General features: G+C 41.2%; 1 protein-coding gene across 4 annotated transcripts in view; it reads right to left on the bottom strand.

Annotated features, from left to right (window-relative positions):
* Positions 1–22,850, bottom strand: part of BICC1 (BicC family RNA binding protein 1) — a 304,425-nt gene that overhangs the window by 104,967 nt on the left and 176,608 nt on the right. For all 4 annotated transcript variants that reach the window (XM_060108607.1, XM_060108618.1, XM_060108598.1 and 1 more), the window contains one exon: positions 19,188–19,257. In XM_060108607.1, coding sequence (XP_059964590.1) covers positions 19,188–19,257 — 70 coding nt within the window. The remainder of the gene's footprint in view (positions 1–19,187; positions 19,258–22,850) is intronic.

Below are 22,850 nucleotides of genomic sequence, written 5' to 3'. Positions count from 1 at the left end.
ACATTTGTTAAGCACAAGCAACACTAACCCCTTCATTAGATAGACATGCACATGGAAGGGTTAGCTGAAAAACATCCTAGAAGGCTCTGTGCCCTGTGAAACTTGGCTGGCTTCAAAGGTTTGAACCGTGTGTGGCATGTCCCAGTTGAAGGCACCTCCACTTGCGTGGCAGCTAATGCAGAAAGGGTGGGTGTTTCCAGTAACACTGGGAGCAGGAAGGAAAAAAGAGCCCCAGACAACGGAATCCAAACAGGAGACCACATGTTCCAAGTAGACCCTGCCGCAGGGAGAAATTTAAAAAAACAGTCATGAAGAGAACATAGCCTATCACATCACAGACAATGCATGTTTAGGGAAAAAAAAGTTTTCTTTTTCACAGTACAAAAGAAATTTAAAAAGCAATTTACTTCTGCTTAAGACTGGATGTACTATATCCTCATATAATTTTTCACCGTCTACCTCCATCAGAAAGGCCACTGTGATTTATTTCCTGGAGAACCAGAATTTGTATGGCAACTAGTGAGGGAATGAAAATTCATTCCATAAGATCTGCTTGACTGACAGTTATAGAAACCAAATCTGCTTGCAGATGTGGAAATACACATGGCCGACTGTTTTCCTGCCCTTGCACCACATACCATATACTACCCAGCCTTCCTCAAATATTGATTTAATATTTAGACAAAGAAAACAATTTCTTGATGTGCCAAAAGGTCAAGTACTGCCTAAAGCCACTGCAGACAACTTGGCAGCAAATTCCCTTGAAAAAGGAGTTTTTCCTATGAAAAATGAATCATTTGCCTCTTCACTGAGAATTTTAAAATTCAGTTTTCTCAGCTAATGTAAAGTTACCACCAATTTCCTGAAAATCCAAACGCAATTTTGAAACCCCAAAATTATGATACCAAAGAAATATTTCCAATTCACTTTGGTATCAAGCTAAATGAAGAAAAATGTTCAGGATTCCCCAAATCATAATCGTTCCTCTTCATCCAGTTCATACATCCAGTGAGCAGAAGCAAAGTATTTATCGAGTCCATATGGATGCTTAGAGATGTTAGCAACTGTATTTAAAACAAAAATAAATTCAACTCTGTCAGCATTTCAGGAATTTATAGCCAAAAACCACAGTCAACACATGCCAAAAATCTCATGCTAACCAGAAATCATTTTCAAACTTTTCCAGAATGAACATTTTTATCATAATGATCACAGATTCTGAAGAGCTTAATTAAACACTGGCTCCTAGATGGAACAGTGACCTGAAGTCCTTGCCAAGCTTACAAGTCACAGACAGGGGGTGTTTGCTCTCCAACAGGTTCAGATGACCAGAGGCAGGGTGGCAGGTGAATAATTAAATATAGCCCTGGCTATGTGTTAGAATCACCCTCATTTTTGTCCAGACCCCTGTGCACGTTAGTGACCACGCTCAAAAACTTTTCCCATGGTTGGAAGTGAAGCTTTCACAATCTGAGGTAGACATCAATACAAATCCCCTAAGAGGTAGCTACTACTTTGTGTTCCCATTTTACAGATGAGGAATCTAGAGGTTTAACGGGGCCTACTGCCCACTGTTTCATGACTAGTAAGTAGCTGAGCCAGGATTCCAACATAGGCAGTTCTGGATTAAGACATCATGCTCCGAACCATTGCCCTGTACTACAGTAGAGATCTTTAGAGCATAAAAGAAAGTCCTTCCAAGATAATCAAGGCCAACCTGACACACATTTACCCGGCCAGGCTGACGGACCATGTAGCAGCTGCAGCAGCCAATGAGCCATTTGACTCTCTCGGCTTTAGCTGAATCTGGGAAGGCAGGGAAGCAGGTCTGATGGTGTCAGGGACTGATAATGTCTAGAAGGACTGATAATGTCTAGAATATTGAAGCTATCAATCTCCACCGAAATTTATTTGGACTTTGTGCCTGGGATTATTATTCTAGTTTTAATCCAGCATGTTCTCTAAATATACCAGAGTAAGGAGGTAGGGGATAGAAGAGGAACCACTGGTTGTTTATTAGAATCCTAAGAAATTGCACTGACAGCAAAAGGAGGGGTTAAGCTCGTGTATTCACACATCAACCCACTGATCCAGGCATCAACCACACATGCACCAATTCTCTCTCTCTCTCTCTCTCACACACACACACACACACACACACACACACACACGCACAACATTCTGAACACCTACTATGCATGAGGCACTACCTCAAGAGCTGGTAACTGCTTCACAAAGTCCTATTCTCAGCGATCCATAAAAATTAGAAGAATTACAGGTGTTTACAGAGTTATGCTTATTTTAGCTACATCATGATTGTCTATCTAATCTCCCTATACATTACTAGTTTATTACTTGATTAAAAAGCTGTTAACTGGTATCACTCAGGTGTACTGCTAAGTAAATATAAATCCATTTTCTAAAGACTACATTTTCAATACAAAAAGAGACTCACTTTTTCACAGAACTTTGCTATGAATCCTTTTGCAATTGTAAAGTATGAAAACGTTTTTTTTTAACTATCCAGTTAGAGACATTGGACACTTAGGCATTAAGTTTTCTCAAGGAGAAGTAAATACGTAAAACATAGCCAGAATCAGCATTCTAATCATGTCTATATTACCTTGTTACTGTTCCATGGAAAATTCCATTTTCTCTCAGTAAAATTCAGTTGGGTTTTGTACCGAAAAGAGCAACAATAAATTCTATCACCTTTTAAAGGCAAATATTAACATGAGTGAGATAAAGTTATAAAGCTCTGTAAGGTTAACATTTCTGCTTATTTTTTAATCAACTGCTTACATTTCTCAGTCACCTTCTTCACATTTTCTCAGTCTCCCACCCACACACATATTCTTTTCCTCCTGGACTTTAAACCCTGCCAAGTTCCAGGAGGAAAAAAAAGTTGCATTTTACATAACAACAGTCTGAAGATCTGATTTTCCCTGGAGTAAACTTGTTCCTTTGTACACTGATTAAAAGATATTTACCATCAACTGAGTTATTCAACCTTAAGAAACAACTGCAGAGGGCTTCCCTGGTGGCGCAGTGGTTGAGAGTCCGCCTGCCGATGCAGGGGACACGGGTTCGTGCCCCGATCCCGGAAGATCCCACATGCCGCGGAGCGGCTGGGCCCGCGAGCCATGGCCGCGGAGCCTGTGTGTCCGGAGCCTGTGCTCCGCAACGGGAGAGGCCACAGCAGTGAGAGGCCCGCGTACAGCAAAAAAAAAAAAAAAAAAAAAAAGAAACAACTGCAGAACATTCCGTGGTAGTAGGTGTATATTTTTAAGATGATGACCCAAAGAAAAAAAAAAAAAAGTACGAGGCCAATGTTAGTTGTTCCAGAAGAAAAGGCTACCAGTTAATGTCTTGTGTGTAAGTAAGAGACACAGGATGAATGGGGGTCGCACAGCCACCTCTAATCTATGCTTATGACATGTAATAAAAACATCATCTTCTAAAATCAGAAAGATTTAACTATTAAAGTGCTCAAAAGTATACACATGTCATCCAAGTACAAAAGGTCAGGTCCAGGGTTCTATACCAGAAGCCCTAAGCACCGTCAAGAGGATGGACTACCGGCTAAATGAATTATAGGTGCAAATTTCCAGTCAGGACGCGTACTAACTGCATAACCCTAAGCCTCTGTTTCTGCATTTGAGATGAGATGTTTAGGTCACAGAATTCATTAGAGTGAGATAAATTAGAAAACATATATACTGTAATCCAATGCCTGACTTAGTAATAGGTGTTCAATAAATGATAGTTGTTATTGAAACAGGTTAAAAGATTAAACCCATTGTGGATAGTCTTGTCTGGATGAAAATAGACATGCTTATTACCTGATCTCATTTTTAATTCTTCCCATTCGAGGGTACAAAGACTTAATTTTAATGGGCAGGAAGAGTTGGTCAAATCACTGAATTTTCAGTCTAATTAAAATTATATTATGCAAGGAACAGATTCTCATCCATTGTGGATATGAGAGAGAAAGCGGTAGAAATTTTTTAAATAATTAAATTTTTAAAGTAAAAATGCCACTAACAATCTACATTTAAAGTTGATGTTGGCATCCCCAATTATAAAGGGCATTTATAATGCACTGAGTGTGCAACCAATTCCCCACAAAGTTGTTAAGAAACATCAATCAAAACAATAAGGCAGGGCTTCCCTGGTGGCGCAGTGGTTTAGAGTCCGCCTGCCGATGCAGGGGACACGGGTTCGTGCCCCGGTCCAGGAGGATCCCACCTGCGGCAGAGCGGCTGGGCCCATAAGCCATGGCCGCTGAGCCTGTGCGTCCGGAGCCTGTACTCCGCAACGGGAGAGTCCACAACAGTGAGAGGCCCGCGTACCGCAAAAAAATAAAAAATAAAGGGCCCAGGACAGGAAATTCGGCCATACTTTAAATAAGGTAGAAATGACTAGAAGCAAGTCTCCCGAAATCCACACCCACCAAATTGCTCTAGAGAACTAGGGATTCTCTCTCACTGCACATGGGGAGGGATTTGAGCAAAATGTATTTGCATTTCAAAGGGAATAGTGGACTTCAGCTTATACCTACACCAGGCAGGGATCTGAGTTCAAATAAGACTCTGGCTAGTAAAGGGAGAAACACAGACAGCCAGGACAGGCAACCAGATCCTTAGAGACTCTTATCTGCCTTCACCCCTTGAACTCACTGCTCAGTAAGGGAGGCCAGACCCCATGATGAGTAACTGGGGGCACAAGAATCAGAGACCTGAAGGTGTGCTGTCTGCCTCATCAGAACAGAAGCAGCCATGGCTTTGGGCAGACATGCTCCAGAGACTGCCAGTCTGTAAGCCAAAGCCGCCACACCCTGGAAGTCACCAACAGACCCTGCTGCTCCAGCAATTCAGGGGATGCTGCGGGGGAAGGAGGGCTGAGCATACATGGCCACTCAGGCAGACTCAAAGGCCTGGAATAGAAGGAATGGCTGGGAGGGTGGAGAACACTCCCTGTGCCTCCAAGGAATCCTGTGCATAGCTCCAGGCTGGCACAGGTCACAGCTTGTGATGTTCTGGAACTGAAAGGTGACCTAGATGGTCACTGGGGTGATCCAGAGGGAGCAGCCAGAAAGATGGTCAGATCAGTGCAATTCTAATTAATACCTGAGTATTTGCAAAAGTCCACGCACACACCCACACACCCACACACAAATGTTCTTCAGCCAATCATCCTGTTGAATTTCTATAAGAAATATAACTTTTTCCCCCTTGTAAGGAGCCATGAGATTACATAATGACTTCAAGTTATATAACTACGAAGTTATGAAGTTCCTAGATTATGTAACATCTAAGAATCATGGATGCCTTTATTTTCTTTCGACCTATGATGTAATTCTCACTGGAAAACATGCATAAGTTATGAGGTGTTTGCACATGTAACATTTTTTTTTTTTTTTTTTTTTTGCAGTATGCGGGCCTCTCACTGTTGTGGCCTCTCCCGTTGCGGAGCACAGGCTCCGGACGCGCAGGCTCAGCAGCCATGGCTCACGGGCCCAGCCGCTCCGCGGCATGTGGGATCTTCCCGGACCGGGGCACGAACCCGTGTCCCCTGCATCGGCAGGCGGACTCTCAACCACTGCGCCACCAGGGAAGCCCTGCACATGTAACATTTTAAAACTGGCTAGCAAAAGCATTGATCGGCTGTTACATAAGTCATTTTCCCATACATGAAAGTCAATGACTAAAGGAGGATGAGCTTGGCTGCCCAGCTTTGAAATCACACAGAATTCAGTAAACTAGAGTCATATTGACACTGTTTCCATCTTACTTGGTTTTAACTCCTTAACAAGTTTCTTTTTTGCTTGTTTAAAGAATCCAATTTAATTCTGCTAAACAATCCTAAAGGTGCTAAGAATTATTAAATTGTGAAACTAAGTATACATTAGTAACCCACAAACCCAGCCATAAATTGGATCTCATCACAACCCAGACTATGCCACTTCTAAGACTTCTTCTAACTGGTCATTTCTTCCTGTGGCTACAATCTCCTACCAATGCAATTCTTGAATGCCCTCAACCCTGCAAGATCTCTAGGATATTATGTCTCCCGGTGCCCTGCCCTCTCTCTAGCTTCCTGCTGGCTTCAATTCTCCCTGTGTCATCCCACCCCCAGGTCGACCATTTCACCCTCTCATCATATACCCTAAAATCCCCCTAAATCTGTGTTCTCCACTTCTGAGTGACCAAAAGAACTGGGAAAAGGCATATAACTGTCCTAAGAAATCTGACTACAAATTCATACTGTGCAGCCTCGACTGTATACTAATTTGGTTTGGCAAGTCTTTTATTCATCTCTATTGCATTTTCCATAAGCAGCTGTTCTGAACGCTCCCCAGATTCTTCAGGTCTCCAAAGCATCCTCCTATGTTCCCAAGAGATGACTTCATCTCCAAACAGACTGAGCAAAGTTGAGGAAATTTACACTCAATTTTCTCCCCTGTCTCTTAAATCCATCACAATCTTTACTCTTCTCTCCTTCTCACCAAACTCAGGAAAATACGTTCAAACCCGTTTAACAGACATTTATCGGGGACATACTCCAAGCCAAGCTTTCTACAAGGCATGTGTCTGGCAGAATCAACGACCTCAGGCATTAAACCTGTGACCATACCTAGCAGAGTCTATTGAGGACTACAGATAGGAAGCAAACATTGAAACAGGTCATTGACTAAAATGAACATAGTAATATCAGTGAAAGGGCTCACAAAGTGCGGTGAATAGCCCAAGGCTAACTAACTTCAGCCCCAACACCTGTCATCTTAAATCTAGCCCTGCTCTCCTATTTTCCCTAGTGTCACTCTTTTCTCTACACTTTCTCAGCCTAGAAGTTCACTCAACTGACTTTTATAAGAAATGAATGAAACAGTGAAAGAAAAATAAACTCAATTCACCTCAACCCACGGACGTGTCAAGCAACCACTCCAACTATTACCATTTTCTTTCATTTCATAGATAGACACCCTTCTATACTACTTGCTGCCTCCTCCTTTCCTGCTTGTTGTATTCTAGAGTCTGCTGTTCTCTCAAAGGTCACTAATGTGATCATTACTTAATTTTACTTTCCTATACATGATGTTTTATTCAATGGAGGTGACGGTCTTCTGAATTTAAAAAAAAATACATGTTCCTAAAAAGTATTCAAGTTTTATTTTATTCCTTAATTCATATGACTGATGAGATTATAAAGTAATAATGCATATGAGCTCTCCAAAATTTATTAAATGGTAAACAAACAATCCATGCTTTACATTCACTTCAATAAAATTAATAGATTTTAGGAGAAAAAGATCAGTAAATACTTTCTTTCCCTTCTAGAATAAGGTCCAACACAGAACACAGGGCTAAGTAAAGCCAGGGTTTCATTTTCTAAGGCAGTGTGATAGACAGGACCACCCCTGTGCAGGCATCTTTTCAGTCAACCATCAAGTTCCAAATGCTGAAGAGTGCAGGTATGATTGTTCATGGAAACTGGATGGATTCACTGCTTCCTTTAGTTATAAGCAATTTTCTTGCCATTTGTCTATAAAACTCCATCAAGGGCTGACTTTCAAAATAGTTGGAGGCTAATATGATCATGAAGAAAAAATAGGAAAAGAATGAAATTCTTTTGATTACTGTCAAGTAAATATTTCAGAATCCCCATGGAGCATAGCTAACAACTATCTTGTTAGGAACGGAAATATTTTCCCTAACTTGGCTGAAGCCACTCAGCGTAACTTTCAGGAGAACACGACAAATGGACAGAAATGATCCTATGGTGGGTCCTCTCCCTGTGACTGATTGTCAGTGCTAACCTGGCAAGAATCACATCACAGCTGCCAATGGCCTAGGATTCCTAAGCCACCAGGATGACACCCAGGTGAGGAAGCTCAGGGCTCCTGATCTGCTCACCCACTGACATTCTTTTTCCTGACCTGCTAAAATCACGGGTTTCCAGACCCTTTCTCTCTTCTTGCTTCTCCCCACAGTGTATATTTTTTCTCTCTGTTGACAACAATCTAATGTGCCTGGAAACTGCTTCAAGTGCCTATGTGCTACTTGGGATCATTTTAATACTTTTGCAGATGGTTTGGAGCATTTTTTTCTCAAAATGAGCTCTGAACTCTAAATCATTCTGCCATATTTCTGCACTGATATATAAAATACACTTGAGATGAACACAGTCATTTTTCCACTAAAAAACAGAGTTGTTAATTAATGACTGGGAGAGAATGCCAACTCCACTTTTCCATGGCATAATGACTATTCAATCGACCAGGAGAGCCATCTTAGCTTGGGTTCCCCCAAAAAGGACCCTGAGACAAGAACCTGTGTTAGTGTGTGTTACTTGCAACAGTTTATTCGGGAGGTGATCCCAGGGAGCACAAGGTAGGGAGTAAGGAAAACATGGGTGAGGAGAGAGGAGAGCCAATAAAGGGAGTGGTATGGATCAGGCACTGTGGGGGCTCCATCCCCCTGGGGCATCCTGAGGAGACGTGAATAAGATGTCGCAGCACTGTCCCACAGAGAGAAGGGGAAACTGGACAGGTGTTTTCTGACTCCAGTCCTTCACTGATGTTGAAGGCTGTCCCTGGGAGAGCTCACTTCCAGCATCACTGCCAGCACTTCTAAGCTGCTTTGCACCAGAGGAGGAAGTTCCCACAGGGCTGACCCCGGGGCGGGGGAGAAGGGCAGCAGCCCAGCACTCGAGACAGGCAGCTGTCAGCACGCATGGGAGATGCCCCCCACAGGTAAACTGAGAGGGAGGCCGAGAGCCAAAGAACACCATTGGCTACAGCAGCCCCAGTTCCTTGCTTTTATCAAGCCACCATGTTCCGCTGCCTCACCTTTCAAGAAGTCTCCTTGATCCCATTTATCAAATATGATCCACTACCCTCGTCTCCCAGTCTTTAACCCCTTCCTACCACATTTAGCAATTATCTCCTGCGACCATCCCCTACTCCAGGCTTTCCGCTGACTACAGGATGGATGAGGTTCACGTGAGGTCATGGCCCTCACTGATCTGCCCGACCTGCCCGGCCTTATTGGCCACCAACTCTTCCCACTCTCTCCCTCTCACCTTCTCTTCCTCTAACAAACAATGATCCTTCTCAGCTTTGAGCCTTTCCCACACAGAATGCCTCAAGCCTACCTGCCCTTTGGAAATCCACACTAGGAAGCAGCGACTCCTAAGGAATATTTTCCTTGGCTGTGGCTTGCCCTCTTCTCCTCCTCCTCTGAACTATTCTAGTCTTGACAGCAAACAATGCCATTTTTAAAAATGTGTTTAAAGTGAGAGGGCAGGAAACTCTGGCCAAACTGTAAGGTTCCAAGGGGCAGAGACTGAGATCAATGCTCCTTTAAATTCTTCCAACACTCCCTATAGGGCCCACTAGCTAAAGACCACCAGGAACACAACTGTAGTCAATAAATCAAGCTTTCTTTAGCTTGCTACAGCAAGGGAGAGAGAGTGCACCAAAGGGACTGGGGCATCCGAAAAGGAAACTGAAGGAAGCTTATTATAGAACCTGGGTTTGTTCTGGGTGATTCCAAGGAGGTCTTAGGTAAGTGGTGGCCAGATTTGGGCTGGAAGCTGTCAGGAAGTGGGGGAAATTTACTGAGTAAGTATCTTGGCAAATTTAACACAGAAGGCAGAGGATGAAAGCAGAGTTGGAGTCATCGTTGGTAAAGCAGCAGCAATCAATCACTCAGGTCAGTCAAAAGAGAGGGATGTTCAATTACTTTTGTGGCTGCAGAGTGTCCTTGTCTCAGTCTTGCTTCAGACATACTGAAGGAGTAGCCTTGTCTGATTATTTATACTCTGCAAGAGGTATTTATGTTCCACTGGGGACACTGCGGCCGAGCTGCCAGGGACATTTTTCACTTTCTCCAAAGTGACTCAAAAGATACCAGAATGACTTAAATCACTGTTGAATTAATTTCAAATTTGTTCTAAACCTAAATAATAATGTAAACTTTAACTCCTAAGTTATAACTTCACTCCTGGCAGGCACTGTGCACACGGAAGGGAATAAGACATGCTGGCCCTTGACACAGGTCCATGAGCTCGCAGTCCAGGAGGAAAGGCAAAAGTCTAGGCTGATACAACACAAGCCTGGAAAGTGCCGAAATGTAAAACTGCTTAAGGTACTGACAGCGTAGGGAACTGAGTATAAACTGCATGTAGAGTACAGGTGAAGCTTCCCAGGAAGACGTGTCATCTGAGATGGATGTGGAAGGATGAGTAGGACTTGAACAGTTGGAAAATGAAGGGTGGAGACGCAGCAGACACAGCAGACGCAAAAGTGTGAAATGGCTTTATGGGTTGGGGAACAGAACAGAAGGCAATGTGGCTGAAAAAAACTTTACTGAAAACTAAAATTTTGCAATGAACTCGAATGAATTTCCAAACCTAGACTGGACAGATACTACATTTTGCAGGTGTGGAAAGAGAGAGTGTTACATAACTTGCCTATGATGTAAAAATCGACTCGGCATTGACCTAGGGAGAAAACCCCAGAGGATTAGATTAAAATATACCCACTTGATGGTGAAAGCAAAGGAAATAGGGGCATATAGTTTGATCTCAAACATGTATACCCTCAGTGGCTGAAAGTCTTTTTTCCTTTCTTCAGCCTCACTTTGCTGAGTTCATATATATCTCCCAGCTAAGTGAAATAAATCTGGACTCCTTGGTGCTGTATCAGATTTGAGAAGGAGTGAGGACCACCCAAAGAAAGCAAAGGGGCACTTCTGAAACAGTGCAATGCATAAGGAGACTGTAGTTCTGTTAAGTCAACTGAAGGTTGAAGAGGAAGTAAATTTTACCAAAAACTAAATACTCTTATTTATGGATCCCACTCTAAAAGTGGAGACAGTGTAGAAACAGAATACAAGTCAATCCAAAATAACATATTTAGATGTGCTTCCCTTGAATATAAGGGGGAATGGAAAAACTTTCAGAAACTTTTCCCACTAAAATACAAAACTAAAGCTCAATACATGCAAATACAGGCAAATGACTTACTGGGTCTTATTTCTGTTACACCAAGAAAACTCAGGAGTTCAATGATTTCTTGAATAATATTATAATTATTTCTCATGCCTTGCCAAATAGCACACACACACATCCATATACATACATATATATCTATATGTATGTGTGCATATATGTGTGAGTATATCTATATAATTATACAATTTCCACACTCTTAATATTGACAACCCAATCTTTAAATAGGTTACTTTGGAAATCCAATGTCTTAAAAGTTCACGCATACTTTTGTACAGTCCTTCAAAAATTAATACATTATTACTACTTAAGGTCAATTAATTTCTTTCTAGTTTCGAATAGAAATGATCCAAGAATTACTGTAAATAAATATTAATAGTGAGAAATGAGCCATTTGGACACTACAGTTAGAGAGAAGCATAAGTAATCTTAAATTTCCAAGTAGAAAAAACAATTTAAAGGTCTTTATTTCATTAGAAAGAAAAGATGAACTACTCACTAGAATAGGTAGATGATGTGAATCAACCAACAAAAGGTAAGGACAAGCAATTCACAGAGTGATACAAACAAGTGTTCCATGAACAGATGAAACATGCTTACCTTTTCTGTTAATTAAGGAAGGGTATGAGACAATATATTTTTCACTATTTAGGCTGCTGAAGATGGGAAAGCACAGTGTTGGCAAAGATGGGAGGGAAGAGTTGTTTCCTTTCCAGAAGCCAGTCCCTTCTGGTAGGAGTTCAACAGTCATTGGGAGGACAAGATGGCAATCCGAAAAATTATCAAAGTTGTTCACTGCCTGTGGCCTAGGAACTCTGCTTATAAGAAGTTATGCAACAAAAAAGCCTGTACAAATGGACGAATAAATCTGACATTCATTGTAGGAAAGAAAAAGAACATAGGCCAAAGTCTATTAAAACAGATGTGTCAACATATATATGGAATTTAGGGGAAAAAAATGTCATGAAGAACCTAGGGGTAAAACAGGAATAAAGACACAGACCTACTTGAGAATGGACTTGAGGATATGGGGAGGGGGAGGGGTAAGCTGGGACAAAGCGAGAGAGAGGCATGGACATATATACACTACCAAACGTAAGGTAGCTAGCTAGTGGGAAGCAGCCGCATAGCACAGGGAGATCAGCTTGGTGCTTTGTGACCGCCTGGAGGGGTGGGATAGGGAGGGTGAGAGGGAGGGAGACGCAAGAGGGAAGGGATATGGGAACAGATGTATATGTATAACTGATTCAATTTGTTATAAAGCAGAAAGTAATAAAAAAAATAAATAAATACATAAAAAAGAAGCCAGATGCAAAAGGCAGCACAGCCTATGATTCCCTGTATACGAAGTGTCCGGAACACGCGATTCCATAGAGACCCCAATTCGTGGGATCGGTGGATGGGAAGTTGTTGAAGTTATGGTTTAATGGGTACAGGGTTTTATTCTGGGGTGATGGAAATGTTTTGTATCTTGACAGAAGGGGTACTTGCACAGCGTTGTGAATATACTAAATGCTACTGAATGGTATACTTTAAAATGGTTAGTTTTATGTTATGTGATTTTCACCTCAATTAAAAAAAATCAATTCAACACCTTTAAAAAAAAACAGCAGTCCACATGATTATTAAAATAACCTCCTAACAGGCATAGATTCTTTGCGTTTTCTTCAGCTAGTATAAAGAAGACCTTTGCCTGTGAAATACTGATCAACCAGGAAATAATTATTTCTGACTCAAACGTTATTCTTAAAAAGATATAATAACAAATTATCTGATGTCAATAATAAAAGCTAAGGGTGTCTTCTGAGTTTAAAAAAAAATAAAAAAATAAAAAAACAGATGTGTCAAAACACATTATGGTATATCCATACCCCACATACACACAATGGCATTTCATACCGCTACAAAAAAAGAATATTACCATTTATGTGCCTACACAGAAGACATCCTCTTAGTTTTTAAGAGGAAAAGTCCAATTGCAAAAATGCTTGTGTGTATAGAATGAGCCCATTTTCATAAAGTGATAATATATAATTCTGCATAGACCAAATAGCCAAAAACATACGTATGCTGTGTTCTTGTTTTATTTTTATTTCGGGCAAGACTTATTTGCTTTAAGAGTAATTTCTGGCAACAAGATATAAAGAGAATGTAACTCCTCATTCCTGAAATCTCTCTGATATCTTTTGATAAAGACGTCTGTTAGGGGCTTCCCTGGTGGCACAGTGGTTGAGAGTCCGCCTGCTGATGCATGGGACACGGGTTCGTGCCCTGGTCCGGGAAGATCCCACATGCCGCGGAGCGGCTGAGCCTGTGAGCCATGGCCGCTGAGCCTGCGCGTCCAGAGCCTGTGCTCCACAACAGGAGAGGCCACAACAGTGAGAGGCCTGCGTACCGCAAAAAAAAACAAAAACAAAAACAAAAAACAGTTCCGGTCTGGAAGACAACCAGGAGGCTGCGTCTTAAGTCTCATTTACACACCCACTAAGAATAGTACCAGAGTTTTACTCATTCAAGGGTCCCATGGTGACAACCATCAGATCATTTTCCTTAAGTTTCTTTCCAAAATTATTAGTCAATAATTTTCTCAATAGTGAATGCCACTCCTCTGTAAAGGCTGTGATTCTAAATCTTTCCCCTACACAATACACCTTAGTGATATACATTCCCATCTCTACTCATAGTTCCACTCTACCCACGACTGGGTTGAGTTGAGGGACCAATCGCCAACTATATACCGGTTACAGTGCTAGAAACACGGTGATGAACAAAATGCATGTACCCTTTCTTTACCCTTTGAGGAACTAACTGCGTAGAACAGTGTTCTTTGACTTTTATCACCCATTTTACATCATGACCTAGTAATATATGTGTGTATTTGTTTGTATATATTAACAGTGACATATATGACTAAAAGTTTCATGAAACAATACTCTTACACTCTGATGTTTTCTAATCTAGAAGTGGTTTTTTTACATGCTGGTTGAGACCCCTAAATTAATTTTTGATACACTAATAGGTCACAACCCACCACTGGAAATACTGTGGTCCATATGCTATGCCAGGCCCCCTTTCTGCCCTCTGCCCTTTGAGCAATAAATACCACGTTAAAATCCTTATCTAGTCCAATGTGAACACACAACAAAAGTTTAAGTACACTCAGCAAAACATTTTCCTCTGGAAAAAATAAAGTGAAAAGTTTACAATTTTTCTCATGCTAAGATTTTGTCTTAGATATTGCTTGATCTGATGGAAGACAACCAAAAATAATAAAACTTCATGGAATTTTGATGATCCTCTTGTTTACTCTAGGAGGAAGAGAATGGCCAAACTTGGTGCCAAATGGCTTCCAAAACAGGATACATCAAAGCAACCCAGTCAACACCTTTCATTCCCTCTGTCTTGGGGCATCGAATGTCGCAAGAGAAACACTTGCAGACAACGGTTTCTATCACTAAACTGTGCAGGACAACTCTTCCCAGAACAAAAGACAATAAAGCTTCATTAACGCTGACCTTAGTTATTTGGAATTTGGCATGAAACTTTAAACATTTTTAGCCACATTTACCTTTGCCAGTCTAAGAAGGAAGAGACTGATGAGCAAATTAAGAGCAAGAAGAAGACTGTAAGAAAAATGTTTACCTTATTTGAGAGAAAAAACTCCATCTAACATCACGGAGCATCAGCACAATAATACCAGTGTGATAAATTCTCATTACCAATCACTTTTATCTACTTGTTAAGGCAACTTTGGCAGGGCTTGTATTTGGCAAAATGGTCAAACTTGTTCAAAATATTATTTGTACTTCAGTAAAGCTGCATTTACTTTAAAATAGGCTGTGATTCAGAAAAACATTCAAAATTTTAGTGAGTGCCTGAAGTTATTCTGTTAGTAAGCTCTTACAGTATTATACACCTTAATTTTTTTCTTTTTTTTTTTTTGGCCACACCATGCAGCTTGTTGATCTCAGTTGATCTCAGGGACTGAACCTGGGCCGCAGCAGTGAAAGCCTGGAATCCTAACCACTAGACCACCAAGGAACTCCCAGCACCTTCTTCTTTTTTTTTTAGTATTTACTTATTTATTTAGCTGCGCTGAGTCTTAGTTGCAGCATGCGGGACCTAGTTCCCTGATCAGGGATTGAACCCAGGCCCCCTGCATTGGAAGCACAGAGTTTTAACCACTGGGCCACCAGGGAAGTCCCCACCTTAATTCATAAATACTGCTCTCACAGGTACAAACCTCAGGTCTTTCTATGGAAAGCAGAATGTTCTAGTATTCTGACTCCAACAGTTGGAAAGTTTTATTTTCTTCCACTCAAAATAAATTTATGTTATACAGAAGAAACACTAAGTATTACTTTATTTTTCTTCATCATGACCCCCATTAAGACAATCCTAGACTTCCCTATTTAAATGCCATTATACTGAATCTTAAAGTCTTAGTTCTTTTTGACTCTAATAAGGATTCGATCTCCCGATAATTTCAAATACTAGGGAATTTTTTTAAAAAACTCTATAGTCCCTGAGTTTATACCATAAAATGTGCACTTCCCCAAATTGCCCTGCTTACTAAATGACAATGTTCCTAGTACCTTTTTTCCAGTGTATTCTCTATGGTTAAAGGGGAATGGAAGAAAGGGAAAGGGAAGGTGAGGGGGGAGAAGGAAGGGGGAGAAGGGTGGCACGGAAGAGGGGTAGAGGGAGGGGACAAACACCAGATGGTCTTTTACCCAAAATTACATTTCACACAGGCACTGAACAATGAGGCTACCATCGTTCTAAACTCATTCACGTTAACTCATTGCAAAGATGACAGAAACTTAAGACTAATGAATCCATACAGGTGCAGTTCTTTAGAAACCAAGATGGACAGTATCCAAGAGAAATGACTGCTGAAGGATTCTGCCTGTTTCCCCCCACCACCCACCAAAGATGAAACGTTTATTTTAACCGGGCACCAGAATATAACCTGATCGCAGGGGCAGATAGGGGAAGAGAGCAGAGGAAGACTCCAGGAGTAGTTTACCTTCAAACAGTTCTGCCTCTTTTTCAATCACAGTCATCATCCATCCATTGCTTTCTGGACGCATGGTCTCCTTAGTGACTAAATCATGGTATTTCCATGTCGGATGGTGAGATTTTTGTTTCCCAAACTCAACCTTAACAACCACCAGGGGAACTTGTTAAATATATTGATTCCCAGTCCCACCCCAGACTTGCTGAGCCAGAATCTCTAGAGAAGAATCTTAAGTTTCTAAATGATGTCAAATTCAGGCTGTTGGCTTTTTGCCTTTCTGCCGGGCAGGATCCTACCAGCACATCAACCAAAGGAGCCACACAGCTGCTCTGATAAAGGATTGATGACTTAAAAATTACAGTTTGGACAGGACTACTAGAAGTTTATTTGAAAAACACAGGACTAATTCCAGTAAGGTAAAGAAGGGGACAGACTATGGTAACAGTAGCCATGAAAAATGTTTGTCTAGGTTCAAATATTCAGCCAATAAGCATCATAAATCTAGAAGGTGAAATACAACACAAACAGATGGCTGCATTGCCTCTCTGGCACACTAGGGATCATCTGTATATTCTAAACCTTCACATCACCATGGGATTTAGAATTGAATAATCATCCAAAACATGGCATGAGTCCCTAGATACTTTTATATTCTTTGGTCTATTGAATAATAATAGTTTGGAATGAAGACGTCTTAAAATAAAGACCACCAACTCTTCCCTCTACAACATTCAGAGATAAGAAAGGATCAGATGAAAGAGCAAATAATTACCTTCTAGAATTCCCCCTGCCGTCTTCATTTTACTTTTACTAAATATGAATTGTAGTCAAACAAACTTCATCTCTGAATTAGACCATTTAGAAAATAATATAGGAATACACATATCAGGGATGTTAGTCAAGATCTGATTCAGCAGCTGTGTCTTCAAGTAATAAGGGCAACTCAAGTCAACTCTCAACAGTAATTTCCTCTGAGGAAACCTTTTCATTTTTTTCTTTCTTCCTTGAGCTCCACCTCTCTCTTCTGGCACATTCTGTTCATCATACAGTACTGTGTACATTTATAGCACTTCATAAATAATAAAAAATAAATGATGTCTGCAGACCTAAGGCCTGGAGGGATCAATTCTTAGGCACAATTCCAAAGGTTAACTTTTAACCATATGGAAATTATGCTAAATGCCCTCAGATGTAGTGCTGAGATATTCTTATTTTCAAAGCAAAGTATATAATCATAATGTGGAATATAGTTGGCCATTCTGAATGGGTTTAATGTGTCAATGACTGGAAACTAAAACATTATCTTAATCTATCCATCTCTGTATTATCTAACATCTCTAAAGTTGTAACCACATTTTAAACTAAAAAAATTAATCAATTCTCAGTTTCTCCTGATAGTGGGGGGGAAACCGTAGCGTGGATAATGCAAGAGAATAAGCCATCCAAAATTATCTGGGATTGTTTTAATATTCATGTTTCCTAGGGGGGTTTCTTTAGGGACCAATCAAATTACATTTTTATTAAGCTAGTAATGAAGCTCATGTCATTCTTTAAGTAAAAATACCTGACAACAGGGAAAGGCTCCAGTTCATGTTCAAGTTCCAATTTACTCAAGTGGCTGGCCAGGGATTTTTGTACGGCAGCAAACAACCAAATAGGTAGATAGCCCACTAACAGCAGTTTCTCCTTCTGCATAATGAGTATAAAACATCTCAACACACTGAAGATTAATTGAGAATATATCCTATAGCACTTAGCAAATGCAAGGTTTCTATAAAGTTGTGAATTCCACTTGTAAATTCACCGTTTAGCACATAAGCTTCACTTTCCCTCGCCACTATGGTCACAAATAAGAAAGTAACAAGATCAGAGTTTTAGTAGGAATTCCAGTCCACTGTCATCCAGTTAATCACACTCATAACAAGAACTGCAAAATAGGGCCTCCCTGGTGGCGCAAGTGGTTGAGAGTCCGCCTGCCGATGCAGGGGATACGGGTTCGTGCCCCGGTCTGGGAGGATCCCATATGCCGCGGAGCGGCTGGGCCCGTGAGCCATGGCCGCTGAGCCTGCGCGTCCGGAGCCTGCGCGTCCGGAGCCTGTGCTCCGCAACGGGGGAGGCCACAACAGTGAGAGGCCCGCATACCGCAAAAAAAAAAAAAAAAAAAAAAGAACTGCAAAATAATTTACATTCCATGTGATGAGTAGCTCTAATAAAATGAGATTAAAAGAAGGCAATCTGGATGAAAAGAAACAAGAAAATTGACCAATCTTGTGGTGTTTAGTATCATTTAGCAATAAAAGTCATAGGGAGAAGGGGCAGCAAACACAGAACTCAACAGCAACAACTAAAAAGCTAGACCACAAGAGAAAACGCTCAGCTCACACAATCACTGCTTTTTTAATTGCTTGGTGATAGTTTTCCATTATCTCCTAGTGACTACATGCATTTTTAATGAAGTATACACAACAAAGTTTCTTGACACTGAGGTTATCCTTGAAAAAGAAAAGCTATCCATAAAAGTATATACTGGTAGATCATTAGAAAATACTATGTAATTTTGGAAGAAATAAGGGTCCTATATTTCCCTTTCTGACCATCCACACATTAGTGAGTGTCCTCTAGGTTAAAGCAGAGGAAAGGCCAGACAAGGGAAATGCTCGGCCTAAAAGAGTAATCAAGTGTGTCCTTCACTGTGTAACAGACGAAGAGGAGAAGCAGCAGTCAAAAAAGGAAATCTAAGTTCCTAGCATATTGGAGGGGAAAATAATCACCTGTTAAATCTGGTACATAAACAAGAAGCCTAAAGTGTACACAGTGGGAGTTTATGTGTTGAAAACACATTATTACACGTGGAGAGAGTGACCATGACTCACAGCCACCGAATGAATAGTCATCCTTGACATTGTTAAGTTGCCACGATATTTTCTATAATAACATTTCTATTACAACAGAATACTTAAAAATATTATTCTGTTGTTGGATAAAAGGTTGTACATTATTTTTCATTATGATAATCCTCCCCAAATATTGCTATTTAACAAATATTTGGGGACAAATATGATAGGGATAAAGGTTGATTTTTCTCCCCAGGAAACCTGCAGGAATTCCACAGTCTCCGTTACCAAAAATTTCTTCATCTCTCAGGATTTACCTTTCTTGGATTTGGCGCCAATCTTCAGTTTTGATGGCCAAGCAATCTGCGTATTTGTTTCCTCCATGATCTGTAGCAAAAATTAAGAGAAAATTATTGATTCAATTAAGAACTTGTATTTACAGACTTTTTTCCTGGAAAAAAAATTATTTTCAAGTCCTTAGCCTCATGTTGATGCAACAAAATGATCTCCTTTTAAAACAATGCAAAAAAAAAAAACCTTGGGGGAAGGAAAGAGATGCATTTTTATAAGCCTTTAATCTATTAGAAATATTCACATATATTTTGTTACTCCCAGCATTCCTCTCTGTGATGCTCCAGAATTCTAACGTACAGACGAAACCAAAAAGTACATGAACAAGTAATTAACCCAACTTGTTGCCAAACCATCCGAGATGCTTGTGCTGAATAAAACAATCACCAACAGATTGAAACACACCAAACATGATCCTTGTAATACAAAACGATGTGGGTTAGGCCTTCCTAAATGAAGCTTTTTTTTTTCTGGGGAAAAAAAAAATTAGCTTGCTTTGGACACATTTGTGTTTCATTAAAACTGATGAAAAGCCTCTAAACGGGACATCACGTCATAAGGCTGCATGTCCCATCATCCTTCGCCTCTCTAAGATGGCATTTTTGCCACACTTCTTTTGCAGTTACACGCACCTAACGCTGGCCAGAAGGACTTGAGACCCAAACGTGCTGAAGCACAAGAACAAGTGATTCAGGCGTCTGCAGAGCAAAGGAAGTCGACAGTAAATGTGAGAAAAATGAGTAACCGAGAAAGGCTAACCCTTCATTCTTCTCCACTGTTATCACTTAAATTAGCCTAGTTCAATGTCTACTTTCATACCATGAATATAAAATTCACCCAACAACTGAATAAAAGCAAAGAACTGAACAAATCAGTAGGCAAATGACAGCAACTACCACTTATGGATTTAGAGGTAACTAAACAAATTAATGGTGAAGGCAATAAAATGCATGAACAGCGCAATTAATAAAAAGTACCTCCGTATTGGTTAGGTTCTGGGCACAAGGCTAAATGGTTAACATGTTAACGTGCATCATACTTCACTTAATCCCCTTTATCACAGCAGCAAAGGGCTTGCAGCAGATGTTTCGGCCTGTCAGCCCACAGATGGATTCTTACGCAATCCGCCATAAGTTTTTTTTAACTGTAAGCCAACATTTTTAAATCTGGGAATTTCACAGAGACATTTCTGTTTCTCTGGAAAACATGGCAGATTTAGCACCTGGAGCCCACATTCCCACATGGCAACACTTGGCTGGCACTGAGGGCCAGATGCCCCCTTTAGTCAGGGTCAAGAGACCCTGGGCTGCCCTCCAACCCCCACTGGGTCTCCCACAATGAGATCAGGAGCCACTTACCATTCTCATCACTGTGTCTGTATTACTCACTGGCCATTTATCATGGTGCCTGCATTGGTGTTTTTCTTAAGAGAAATAGCTCCCTACACCCATATCTCTATTAAAAATTGAAAAACAGGGCCTTCCCTGGTGGCTCAGTGGTTGGGAGTCTGCCTGCCGATGCAGGGGACACAGGTTCGTGCCCCGGTCCGGGAAGATCCCACATGCCGCGGAGCGGCTGGGCCTGTGAGCCATGGCCGCTAAGCCTGCGCATCCGGAGCCTGTGCTCCGCAACGGGAGTGGTCACAGCAGTGAGAGGCCCACATACCGCAAAAAAAAAAAAAAAATTGAAAAACAAAAGTGAGGTCTTTACAAAGTCAAGGGACTGGCCTGGCCCTGGAGGTTGTTTGCCCCAGCTCTCCGGATCTGGCCCCTGCCCCTTCTCCTCCCATCTTTGCTGTCCTTGTTCATGTGTTTCATTGTCTTCTCCATGAAATTGCTTAGTTAACTGTAAATCCATATCTTTAGTTTTTATTGGAGTATAGTTGATTAACAATGTTAATTTCTACTACACAGCAAAGTGAATCAGGTATACATATACATATATCCACTCATTTTTAGATTCTTTTCCCATGTAGGTCATTACAGAATACTGAATAGAGCTCCCCGTGCTATACAGCAGGTCCTTATGAGTTATCTATAGAGAAAGACAAATACCATATGAAGTCAGTTCTATGTGGAATCTTAAAAAAAGGTACAAATGAACTTATTTGTGAAACAGAAATAGAGTCACAGATGTAGAAAACAAACTTACGGGTACCAGGGGAAAAGGGGAGAGGAGGGATACATTGGGAGACTGGGGTTGACACATAAATCCGTATTTTAAAATAAAATAAATTATTATCACCCCCCTCCACTTCCTCGACTGCGGCCATACAGCCTTCCCAGGAAGGCGCCCAGTGGACCCCCCTCAGGGCCCCAGCTGCCCCCCTTCCCCAGCTCCCCCTCCGGCTCAGGCACCCTCCCAAGCAGCTCACTGTGTTCACTTCCCTCCTAACCCTTACCACAGTCTGAAATTCCCCTGTTTTCTGTGTTTACTTGTTTATAGTTTGTCTCTGCAAAATAAAAGCGCTCTACCCTGCACACAGCAAGCGCAGATCTATTTGGGCAAATGAACCTACATAACACCCTTAGGAAGTGGATTCCTTTATTCCTCAAACAGCTGGGAAGCAGCAGAGTGGGGATAAAAACCCCCGACTGCTGACAAAAACTGTCCTTTTAACCACCATACTGTACTGAATATAGGGCCTCTATCTTTAAAGAATGTGTATGTACACATTTGAAAACATGCTTTAGGATCTGTGCAGACTGACTGGTTTTAAGAACCTACAAATATTTGTCAAAAGCCTCCCTAGGTGCCCCAAGTGCCAGTACCCATAGCAATGAATAAGAAACAATTCCTGGTGCTCACGAGCTTACAGTCAAGTCAGGGACACAGACAGACAAAAAAGGCAACTACCTGACAGTGGGGTGGGTGCTGGCACAGGGCCAGCTCACAGAGGTGGCTCTCGCTCCTATCACGAAAGGTCGGGGTCGGGGGAAGGTTAGTAAAGGGCTTCCCAAAATATAACCTGCAAAGTCACTCAAGTCCTGAAAGCCAAGTTAAAGCAAATTTATGAATGAGTTCATCAGTCACTAAACGAGGGCAGGAAGGCCCATTTAGGAGGGCTTTATCATTAGTCACATTTTGTCACCTGTTAGCTCCAGCTACTGTACACATAACTTCAAAGTGACTAAAACTTGACGGCACGTTTTCCTCTAAGGTGACTCAGGCACCTTAAGAGATAAAGTGGGAAATTAAGATCTTACTATTTATAATGCTATTGGTGGGGAGGCAGAAAGAAAATAATCTATATACTTTTTGTGAATGAAATAATTTGGCCATTTAATCCAGTAAATTACATCAGGTTCCATAACTATAAGACTTAATAAAGAAGCTTCCTTGTCAAATACGGTTGGAAGACATAACTTCCTGAAATCTTAATATCTGGAGAGCTTCCCAGAAATCACCATGAATATGATCATCTCTTTTTATTAAACAGCAATAGAGGGACTTCCCTGGTGGCACAGTGGTTAAGAATCCGCCTGCCAATGCAGGGGACACGGGTTCGATTCGTGGTCCAGGAAGATCCCACATGCCGTGAAGTAACAAAGCCCGTGAGCCACAACTACTAAGCCTGTGCTCTAGAGCCCGCGAGCCACAACTACTGAGCCCACGTGCCACAACTACTG

The sequence above is a fragment of the Mesoplodon densirostris genome, chromosome 1, assembly GCF_025265405.1.
Source record: "Mesoplodon densirostris isolate mMesDen1 chromosome 1, mMesDen1 primary haplotype, whole genome shotgun sequence".
NCBI lineage: Eukaryota > Metazoa > Chordata > Mammalia > Artiodactyla > Ziphiidae > Mesoplodon > Mesoplodon densirostris.
The sequence above is the reverse complement of the archived record's forward strand: the minus strand, read 5'-3'. Positions and strand labels throughout refer to the sequence as shown.